This window comes from Carassius gibelio, chromosome A9, assembly GCF_023724105.1.
Source record: "Carassius gibelio isolate Cgi1373 ecotype wild population from Czech Republic chromosome A9, carGib1.2-hapl.c, whole genome shotgun sequence".
NCBI lineage: Eukaryota > Metazoa > Chordata > Actinopteri > Cypriniformes > Cyprinidae > Carassius > Carassius gibelio.
The window spans coordinates 26,177,648-26,190,147 of NC_068379.1; the positions used below are offsets into that span (position 1 = coordinate 26,177,648).

General features: G+C 39.3%; 1 protein-coding gene across 2 annotated transcripts in view; it reads left to right on the forward strand.

Moving 5' to 3' along the window:
- The window catches only part of pfkla (phosphofructokinase, liver a), a 45,930-nt gene that overhangs the window by 7,826 nt on the left and 25,604 nt on the right, over positions 1–12,500 (forward strand). For both annotated transcript variants that reach the window (XM_052607078.1, XM_052607079.1), the window contains exons 6-8: positions 789–833; positions 9,668–9,776; positions 11,045–11,140. In XM_052607078.1, the coding sequence (XP_052463038.1) occupies positions 789–833; positions 9,668–9,776; positions 11,045–11,140 (250 nt within the window). The remainder of the gene's footprint in view (positions 1–788; positions 834–9,667; positions 9,777–11,044; positions 11,141–12,500) is intronic.

A 12,500-nucleotide genomic window follows, 5' to 3' on the forward strand; every position in this document is an offset into this window, starting at 1 on the left:
TAAAAATAAATTGATTACTTGGAATAAAATAAATGTGAACTGAAATAAAAATAAAACGTATATAAAAAATATTTTTTTAATTTTAATTTAGTTAAATTGGATGCATTAAAATAAATAAATAAATGTAAAAATGAAATAAAATGAATTATAAATACATAAACTAATTTGTAAAAACTACTAAAAATACACAACAAAATTTCTTAAACTTTAATCTTTACTAAAAAAATTCTAAATAAAAAAATAATAATTACTTTGAATAAAATACATGTTTACTGAAATAAAATATACAGTATGTATATATATATATATATATATATATATATTTTTTTTTTAATTAAAGTAGATGAATAAAATGCATAATAAATGAAGTAAAATAAAATATATAATTGTTTGCATTTTTTTATTATTTTAATTTAGTTTAACCTGTACTAAATTAAAAATGAATCTTAAACCGAAAAAAAAAAAAAAACAATATATTGTAAATATTAAATGATAACTATTATATTATCTCAGTAATATTAAGACATATGTAGTTCTAAGTGAAAATATAAAATAATGAAAGGTTTCTTCATGGCCATGATTTCCTGTTGTTCATCTGGGCATTTGTCCTCGTTTGTTCAGGAATGCAGTGAATGTGATGAATTCTTGTCTCAGCACGTATCTTCACTCTCCACACACAAAGGAAAATGTGTCTGACTCACAGATAGTTTCACATGAAGTCAGTCTACAAAAAGTTTGGCCAGATTCTCTGCTCATGTTGTTTTATTTATTTTATTGATGTTTTTCAGTCATCAGCGTACATTCGTGCTGGAGGTCATGGGCCGCCACTGTGGGTGAGTTTCTGTCATTGGAAGATTACAAACATATAAACATCCTGAGATCTCTGATTATTTGAGAGAAAATGCCCTACCAACCACCCAGAATACAGGTGCATCTCAATAAATTAGAATATAGTGGAAAAGTTCATTTCTTTCAGTAATTCAACTAAAATTGTGAAAACTTGTGTATTAAATAATTTCAATACACAGAGTGAAGTAGTTGAGGTCTTTGGTTCTTTTAATTTTGATGATATATGCTCACATTTAACAAATATGACTGTTAAATGTGACACACTGGCTCAGCTATCCAATGACAACACACACTGACCCAGCTATCCAATGACAACACACACTGACCCAGCTATCCAATGACAACACACACTGACCCAGCTATCTAATGACAACACACACTGACCCAGCTAACCAATCACAACACACACTGACCCAGCTAACCAATGACAACACACACTGACCCAGCTATCCAATCACAACACACACTGGCCCAGCTATCCAATGACAACACACACTGGCCCAGCTATCCAAACACAACACACACTGACCCAGCTATCCAAACACAACACACACTGACCCAGCTATCCAAACACAACACACACTGGCCCAGCTATCCAGTTACAACACACACTGGCCCAGCTATCCAGTTACAACACACACGCCCAGCTATCCAGTTACAACACACACTGACCCAGCTATCCAATGACAACACACACTGGCCCAGCTATCCAATGACAACACACACTGACCCAGCTAACCAATCACAACACACACTGACCCAGCTATCCAAACACAACACACACTGACCCAGCTAACCAATCACAACCCACACTGGCCCAGCTATCCAATGACAACACACACTGACCCAGCTAACCAATCACAACACACACTGACCCAGCTATCCAAACACAACACACACTGACCCAGCTAACCAATCACAACCCACACTGGCCCAGCTATCCAATGACAACACACACTGACCCAGCTAACCAATCACAACACACACTGACCCAGCTATCCAAACACAACACACACTGGCCCAGCTAACCAATCACAACCCACACTGGCCCAGCTATCCAATGACAACACACACTGGCCCAGCTAACCAATCACAACCCACACTGGCCCAGCTATCCAAAACCAACACACACTGGCCCAGCTAACCAATCACAACCCACACTGGCCCAGCTATCCAATGACAACACACACTGGCCCAGCTAACCAATCACAACCCACACTGGCCCAGCTATCCAATCACAGCACAGACTGGCCCAGCTATCCAATCACAAAACACACTGACCCAGCTATCCAATGACAACACATACTGACCCAGCTATCTAATGACAACACACACTGACCCAGCTAACCAATCACAACACACACTGACCCAGCTATCCAATGACAACACACACTGACCCAGCTATCCAATGATAACACACACTGACACAGCTAACCAATCACAACCCACACTGGCCCAGCTATCCAAACACAACACACACTGACCCAGCTAACCAATCACAACACACACTGGCCCAGCTGTCCAATCACAACACACACTGACCCAGCTATCCAATGACAACACACACTGACCCAGCTATCCAATCACAACACACACTGGCCCAGCTGTCCAATCACAACACACACTGGCCCAGCTGTCCAATCACAACACACACTGACCCAGCTATCCAATCACAACACACACTGACCCAGCTAACCAATCACAACCCACACTGGCCCAGCTATCCAAACACAACACACACTGACCCAGCTAACCAATCACAACACACACTGGCCCAGCTGTCCAATCACAACACACACTGGCCCAGCTGTCCAATCACAACACACACTGACCCAGCTATCCAATCACAACACACACTGACCCAGCTATCCAAACACAACACACACTGGCCCAGCTATCCAATGACAACACACACTGACCCAGCTATCCAAACACAACACACACTGGCCCAGCTATCCAAACACAACACACACTGGCCCAGCTATCCAATGACAACATACACTGACCCAGCTATCCAAACACAACACACACTGACCCAGCTATCCAATGACAACACACACTGACCCAGCTATCCAAACACAACACGCACTGACCCAGCTATCCAAACACAACACACACTGACCCAGCTATCCAATCACAACACACACTGACCCAGCTATCCAAACACAACACACACTGGCCCAGCTATCCAATGACAACATACACTGACCCAGCTATCCAAACACAACACACACTGACCCAGCTATCCAATGACAACACACACTGACCCAGCTATCCAAACACAACACGCACTGACCCAGCTATCCAAACACAACACGCACTGACCCAGCTATCCAATGACAACACACACTGACCCAGCTATCCAGTTACAACACACACTGGCCCAGCTATCCAATCACAACACACACTGACCCAGCTATCCAATCACAACACACACTGACCCAGCTATCCAAACACAACACACACTGACCCAGCTATCCAAACACAACACACACTGACCCAGCTATCCAATCACAACACACACTGACCCAGCTATCCAATGACAACACACACTGACCCAGCTATCTAATGACAACACACACTGACCCAGCTATCCAAACACAACACGCACTGACCCAGCTATCCAATGACAACACACACTGACCCAGCTATCCAATGACAACACACACTGACCCAGCTATCCAAACAGAACACACACTGGCCCAGCTATCCAATCAGAACACACACTGGCCCAGCTATCCAATCACAACACACACTGACCCAGCTATCCAATGACAACACACACTGACCCAGCTATCTAATGACAACACACACTGACCCAGCTATCCAAACACAACACGCACTGACCCAGCTATCCAATGACAACACACACTGACCCAGCTATCCAATGACAACACACACTGACCCAGCTATCCAAACACAACACACACTGACCCAGCTAACCAATCAGAACACACACTGGCCCAGCTATCCAATCACAACACACACTGACCCAGCTAACCAATCAGAACACACACTGGCCCAGCTATCCAATGACAACACACACTGGCCCAGCTAACCAATCACAACACACACTGGCCCAGCTATCCAATAGCCGTGTTTCCACTATCGAGCTTAAACCGGGCGTGCTAGTGCGTGCCAGGGCCAGTCGCGTTTCCACTGTCACTTCCGGGGCTCGATCGTGCCTCGCCGGGGCTTCCTCGGGGCCAACTGCCAGTGTTTTTTGGCCCGACGAAAACCTTGGGCCAAAGCGGGCCAGCTGGGGCTAGAGGAGGGGTTATGAACAAAGGCAGAGTTTCCCCGCGTCTGGAGAACTCAGCGCTGCAGATCATTTGAGAGAGATAACAGCTTTAACACCGTTATTAAAGATTTTTAGAATAAGTTGAGCTCAAAACTCACTCTTAGTTAGCAGCAAGTGTTTGAAATAACTTGATCCGATGCAGATTATAATCACTAAACAAGGCAGAAATATGTATAAGTGATGTAAAAGACTATGCACGCTAAACATTAACGTTACCATAGTAAACATTGTAAATATGACTGCTTGGATAAATCAGACGTCAGCTTTCACAATTTCACAATTGTGTATTTATTAAGTAACATTTTATCTGTCGTCTCGTTTCAAGAGTTTAGCTCTGCGTTGCATATCATCAAAATATAATAATGGTTTTTGTTTGGGAGCTTTTATAAAAATAGAGCGTCATCCCTGCGGATCATTTCAGAAAGATAACAGCTTTAACGCCAGCATTAAACACTTCTTTTAAATCAGTTGAGCTCAAAACTCACTTTCAGAAATCAGACGTCAGCTTCTTATTTTCTATCACAATCGTGTATTTATTTAGTAACTTATATTATCTGTCACAAGCCTGGTCTCGAGAGTGTAGCTCACCTTGCCTATCATAAAAATATTCATATTAAATAAATCTTTTATAAAAATAGAGATATTATCATTCATTCTAAATGTGACGGCTACTGTGGCTACAAATGAACAGAAACAGACTCGACTGACTCGACTGAATAAGCAGGCTATTTTCATGAGCGTTAAAAATAAATAAATAAAATATAAATAAGTATTTATGTGTGATTAATTTTGAGTCCTAATAAATTAAATCAATATGATCAATGTATCACTTATTCTATAGTAAAACATAGATGCTTTTGAATTTAAATATTTAACAAAGCATGCAAACAAACGGCCGCTTTTATCATGTTCATTTTGTGATCACGCATGTTTCCAGTGACTTATTTCTTAGTTTTCTGATAACTTCTCTTTTTTGGTGAAATGATGGGGTTGCACAACGTTGTTCTGAGAGGCGTGTAAAGGGCGTGTTTTAGTGACGCACAGCAGAGCTTCAGGCCCTGACTGTGGAAACCCTGCGCTATTCTGGCCTTGGTGCTACTGGCCCCGAGGCTATGAGCCCCGCCCGGCCCAATTTAAGCCCTGGCTCGCACTGGCCCGACAGTGGAAATGCGGCTAATGACAACACACACTGGCCCAGCTATCCAAACACAACACACACTGACCCAGCTATCCAAACACAACACACACTGGCCCAGCTATCCAGTTACAACACACACTGACCCAGCTATCCAATGACAACACACACTGGCCCAGCTATCCAATGACAACACACACTGACCCAGCTATCCAGTTACAACACACACTGACCCAGCTATCCAATGACAACACACACTGGCCCAGCTATCCAATGACAACACACACTGGCCCAGCTAACCAATCACAACACACACTGACCAAGCTATCCAAACACAACACACACTGGCCCAGCTATCCAAACACAACACACACTGGCCCAGCTAACCAATCACAACCCACACTGGCCCAGCTATCCAAACACAACACACACTGGCCCAGCTATCCAGTTACAACACACACTGGCCCAGCTATCCAATGACAACACACACTGACCCAGCTATCCAAACACAACACACACTGGCCCAGCTATCCAGTTACAACACACACTGGCCCAGCTATCCAATGACAACACACACTGGCCCAGCTAACCAATCACAACACACACTGACCCAGCTATCCAAACACAACACACACTGGCCCAGCTATCCAAACACAACACACACTGGCCCAGCTAACCAATCACAACCCACACTGGCCCAGCTATCCAAACACAACACACACTGGCCCAGCTATCCAATCACAACACACACTGACCCAGCTATCCAAACACAACACACACTGGCCCAGCTATCCAATCACAACACACACTGGCCCAGCTATCCAATCACAACCCACACTGGCCCAGCTATCCAAACACAACACACACTGGCCCAGCTATCCAAACACAACACACACTGGCCCAGCTAACCAATCACAACCCACACTGACCCAGCTATCCAAACACAACACACACTGGCCCAGCTATCCAATGACAACACACACTGACCCAGCTAACCAATCACAACACACACTGGCCCAGCTATCCAAACACAACACACACTGGCCCAGCTATCCAAACACAACACACACTGGCCCAGCTATCCAAACACAACACACACTGACCCAGCTAACCAATCACAACACACACTGGCCCAGCTATCCAAACACAACACACACTGGCCCAGCTATCCAAACACAACACACACTGGCCCAGCTATCCAATGTAGTTATCTATCCAATAACTTCTCTTTTTTTTGGTGAAATGATGGGGTTGCACGACGTTGTTCTGAGAGGCGTGTAAAGGGTGTGTTTTAGTGACGCACAGCAGAGCTTCAGGCCCTGACTGATATTATCCAATATTGTAATATATTGTAATATTGTAATATACATATATATTACAAATTAATAAATATAAACAACACTGCTCGTCAGCCACCCAAATATAATAACACTGCCATAGCAACTACGCTACACACCTTAGCAACTGCATAGAAATGCGTAGCAGTGACTGCCTTGCGATGCCCTAGCAACCACCTAACCAACCTATCATTGCCACAGCAGCCACCAGAGCATGTTATTTTAGTATTGCTTATATACTGTAATTGGATGTATTAACATTTAGAATTAGCCTTTTTTTAAAATATAAGTTGTACGTTTAAATTATTATTTTCATTTAAAACCATCCATCCATCATCTTCCGCTTATCCGGGGCCGGGTCGCGGGGGCAACAGTCTAAGCAGAGACGCCCAGACTTCCCTCTCCCTAGCCACTTCTTCCAGCTCTTCCGGGGGGACCCCGAGGCGTTCCCAGGCCAGCCGGGAGACATAGTCCCTCCAGCGTGTCCTAGGTCTTCCCCGGGGTCTCCTCCCGGTGAGACGTGCCTGGAACACCTCCCTGGGAAGGCGTCCAGGAGGCATCCGAAATAGATGCCCGAGCCACCTCAGCTGGCTCCTCTCGATGTGGAGGAGCAACGGCTCTACTCTGAGCTCCTCCCGAGTGACCGAGCTTCTCACCCTATCTCTAAGGGAGAGCCCAGCCACCCGACGGAAAAAGCTCATTTCGGCCGCCTGTATCCGGGATCTTGTCCTTTCGGTCATGACCCACAGCTCATTTAAAACAAAATATATATTCTACATAGTTTTAATTATTTTATTTTTATTTAAGTTTTAGTAATTTTAGTACAGTTACTTCATCTTATTTTATTTCATTTGGTTGCCAAGTGAACATTTTGCTTTTCATCCAATATATATATATATATGTGTGTGTGTGTGTATTTGTAATCTATATTTCAGCTTTATTTCAGTTAACAAATTTTTTTTTTTATCATTTTACTTTTAGTTAACGATAGCAACACTGCTTGGCAACCACCCAGAACATCATAGAAACTACCTTGCAATGCCTTAGCAACCACCTAAACACCCTAACATTGCCCTAGCAACCACCAGAGCATGTTACTTTAGTGTTCCTCGTAAACTGTTATTGTATTTATTAGTATTTAGAATTGGCTTTTATTTTTACATTTTAGTTGTAAAACGTTCATGTTATTTTTTTAAATGGTAATTTCAAATTTTTTCCATTTTAGTTCCTTTTATTTTATGTTAGTTAGTCGTCAAATCAACATTTCTATTTTTTTTTAAGGGGGGGTGAAATGCTATTTCATGTATACTGAGTTTTTTACACTGTTAAAGAGTTGGATTCCCATGCTAAACATGGACAAAGTTTCAAAAATTAAGTTGTACGTTTGAAGGAGTATTTTTGTTCCAAAAATACTCCTTCCGGTTTGTCACAAGTTTCGGAAAGTTTTTTTCGAGTATGGCTCTGTGTGACGTTAGATGGAGCGGAATTTCCTTATATGGGTCCTGAGGCACTTCTGCCGGAAGAGCGCGCTCCCGTATAGCAAAGCACTGAGAGCACAACAGACTTCACTGATCAGAGCGAGAGCGTCGCGAAATGTCACAAAAGAAGTGTGTTTTTGGTTGCCAGGGCAAGACAACCCTGCACAGATTACAAAAAAAAAAACATTAAGGGACCAGTGGATGGAGTTTATTTTTACAGAGCATCGACGGAGTTGTGCAAGTGTTTGTGTTTGTTCCCTGCATTTCGAAGATGCTTGTTTTACAAACAAGGCCCAGTTTGACGATGGATTTGCGTATCGTTTATTTCTTAAGGATGATGCAATCCCAACGAAAAAGGGTCACGATCGTGTGTTGGAACCGCAGGCGGTGAGTAAAACTGCTTCAAATATCTCTGCCTCCTTGTTAGTGCGTCCGCCTCCCATGCCGGAGACCCGGGTTCGAGCCCCGCTCGGAGCGAGTCGTTGCTGCTGCTGCTCTCGTTCAGTTTCAGCCTCGGGATCTGATTCTGGATCATAAATAAACGGCTGAATCTGACTGTTAGCCATGGTTTGTTTTGGATGATGTTTTTTTTTTCCCTCACGGTAATGTCACAACTTCCAAACGCTCTCAACGCAAAAGCTTACTCGCGCTTGTGATTCTTTAGCTCCGCCCACACGTCAGCCTCCAGCGGCTCGTGTTTTTCCGAGAAAAATCGGCACAGACTATTTTTCTCTTATGAATATAATAAAACTAAAGACTTTTTGGAGTTATGAAGGATGCAGTACTACTCTATAGGTACTCAAGATTAACAGGATATTGAGTGAAAATGAGCATTTCACCCCCCCTTTAAGTTTACATTTTTCACCTAATATGTATATTTTAGATATATTTTTGTTTTCGTTGAAGTGCTAGTCATTTATCACCTAAAGCAATTTACTAATTTATTTAATTACCGCAGTCATTTTACTGTAAATATATATTTTTATAGCTTTAATAAAAAAAAAATTCAATCTCAGTATTTTATTACTTTAAACGTAAAATGTTTCTGTCAGTTGCAATGACAACATTTGTTCTAATTTCTGTTCACATTTGTTAAGTTCAAGTTGCTTGTCTAAAGGCCCATTCACACCAAGCACAATAACAAGATATAAAGATAACAATAAAGATATAGTTCTAAAAAAATTTTCTCAATATTAAAGAATAGCGGAGTCCACACCACAACTATAACGATAAAGGTACAGAGAAACAATATTGTTGGAATCACTTTCAGAACGATCTTTTTTTCTGATGAACGATAAAAATATTGCCAACCAATCAGAATCAATCCTGCTGTAATGAGCTCGAGAGACGCGCGTCCGCTTAGAATACACAAACAATATAGTTCGCTGGTGTGGACGCTAATATCGTTATCTTTATAGTTATCTTTATAGTTATCGTTCTTGGTGTGAACGGGCCTTATTATTTATATGTTATTTAATCTTTATATTTTAATGACTTGATGCCAACACTGTTAATTGACGTTGATTGACCAAACAAAACTTTGACTTCAGTGTGTGTTCTGCTGCAGGTATCTAGCGCTGGTTTCAGCTCTGGCGTCTGGAGCCGACTGGCTCTTTATCCCAGAAGCCCCTCCTGAGGACGGCTGGGAAGAGCGCATGTGCACTCGGCTGGGAGAGGTGAGACATGGGGACACATGAGCGGATTTATCAATGCCATCAATTAGCATGTAATCATGCCCATAGCCAGCTATGAGGTCTGAACCTCTGTACATTTTTCATGCTCAGAAATATAATTTGTTCTCTGAATGATGAATTTGTTTGGGTAAGTTTTGGTAATTTAGTAGGGATGCACGATATTGGATTTTGGCCGATATTCGATATGCCGATATTTTCAAAATAATTTTGGCCGATGCCGATACCGATATCGATATATATACAAATATATACTGATATATTTAAACTTTAATTTTACTGAAGAGAAATCCATGTATCTCTTCTGTACTGATTCTACCATAAATGTATTATTTTACAAATGTAGACAGACATTCACATCTGAAAAACAGGTCAATTATTTCACTTGGAGAATATCGGTTTGGCTCATCGGCAGAAATATTCATATCGGCCGATACCGATGATGGTCATGTTAAGCTTTTATCGGCCGATACCGATGTTGTGCCGATATTATCGTGCATCCCTATAATTTAGTACTGTATCTGTACTCTTTTATTTCTGTAATTAAAAAATAATTAATAATTTTTTCAAGTTCTTAGGTTTTCCGCAAATATTTCAAATGATAGAATTGTTTTAGTTCCTTTTTATTTTAATTAATGTAAATTATATTTGGAGATGGCAAGTCTTCAGCAGCGTATTTTATATTATATAATTTTTTCATGTGATTTTGTCATTTACATATTTTTATGTATATTTCTATTGAGCTTTAAAAAAAATTTAATTCCGTTTTTGATTTTATATTACTTAATGTGTTTTATAAATATGTACGTTATTCTAGTTTTATGTGCTTTTGTCATTTATATTAGTTTTAGTTTCTTATGTGTATTTCTGTTCATTTATTTTATAGTTTTATTATAGTTTTACTAATTAAGTTCCATATCATAAACTTTTTTTTTTTATCTCAGTGAATTTTGTAATCTGTTGAGCGTTTACATTTTTTACGTTTTCTACGATTTATATTTTATTTCAGCTTTACTTCAATTAATTAAAGGTATTTTTATTATTCAAAATAATATTCAATAAACAAAAAAAACTAAATCAATAAATTTTATGCAAGTGAAAAATATGATTTAATATGAATAAATCAGCCTGACTGCATTAGGTTGCACAAACATGTTTAAAGGTCAGATGAGGCAGAAATAACAACGACGATAACAACAGTCCAGTTTTAGTAATGTATAACTGTACTAACAGAACGCTGTATTTGTTTTCAGAGCCGCAGTAAAGGATCCAGACTGAACATCATCATCATCGCTGAAGGAGCCATCAACAGAAACGGTGAACCCATCTCCTCCAACTACGTACAAGAGGTGAGCTTATAACTGTGTTTTTCAGATTCAGATTCACCATTAATTCACTCGCATTTAAATGTGAAAAAAGAAAAGAAGTGATATTAAGTTGCCTGATATAAAGTCATATAAAGTCATGATTAGTGAATTTTGCAACACTGTTATTTTTCTGTTAATTATTTAAAGCCCCTTTGTATGTTACAACAAGGTTTTAGTGGCATGTTGAGAAAAAAAATCTAAGATTACGAGATTAGTCTTAATATTTTGATTAAAGACGAAATTAAAGACGAATAAAGTCCAAATATTATGAGAATAATGTCAAAATATTACGAGAATAAAATCGAAATATTACGAGAATAAAGTCGAAATATTACGAGAATAAAGTCCAAATATCATGAGAATAATGTCAAAATATTACGAGAATAAAGTCCAAATATTACGAGAATAAAGTCCAAATATTACGAGAATAATGTCAAACTATTACGAGAATAAAGTACAAATATTACAAGAATAAAGTACAAATATTACAACAATAAAGTAAAAATATTACGAGAGTAAAATCAAAATATTACAAGAATAAAGTCAAAATATTACGAGAATAAAGTCATAATACTACGAGAATAAATTTGAAATATTTCAAGATTAAAATTTCAATATTACGAGTATTAATTTTCACATATTAGAAATGTTCATATAATGAATTGTGTTTCACAATACAGCGATCTGATCATTAAAGAGCTTGCAAAACATTATTTAAATAAATATATTAATAACAAATTGTTCCTATTCAGTCTGTTAATAAATATCTTATACTTGATATTAAGATGTTTCCGCAAATCCTTAAAACGGTGAAAAGATGATGCAGCCGCTAGGATGCGACAAGACAATATAACTTTAATTTCTACTATTTAAGTTCTCGAAACATTTTGATTTTATTCTCGTAGTATTACACCTTTTATTCTCGTAATATTTCGGCTTTATTCTCAAAGTATTTTGACTTTATTTTCGTAATTTCGACTTTATTCTCGAAGTTTGTCGACTTAATTCTCGAAGTTTGTCGACTTAATTCTCATAATATTTTGACTTTATTCTCAAAACATTTCAACTTTCTTCCCAAAGTTTGTCGACTTTATTCTCGTAATATTTCGGCTTTATTCTCAAAGTATTTTGACTTTATTCTCGTAATTTCGACTTTATTCTCGAAGTTTGTCGACTTAATTCTCATAATATTTTGACTTTATTCTCAAAACATTTCAACTTTCTTCCCAAAGTTTGTCGACTTTATTCTCGTAATATTTCGACTTTATTCTCAAAGTATTTCGACTTTATTCTCAAAGTATTTCGACTTTATTCTCGTAATATTTCTACTTTATTCTCTAAA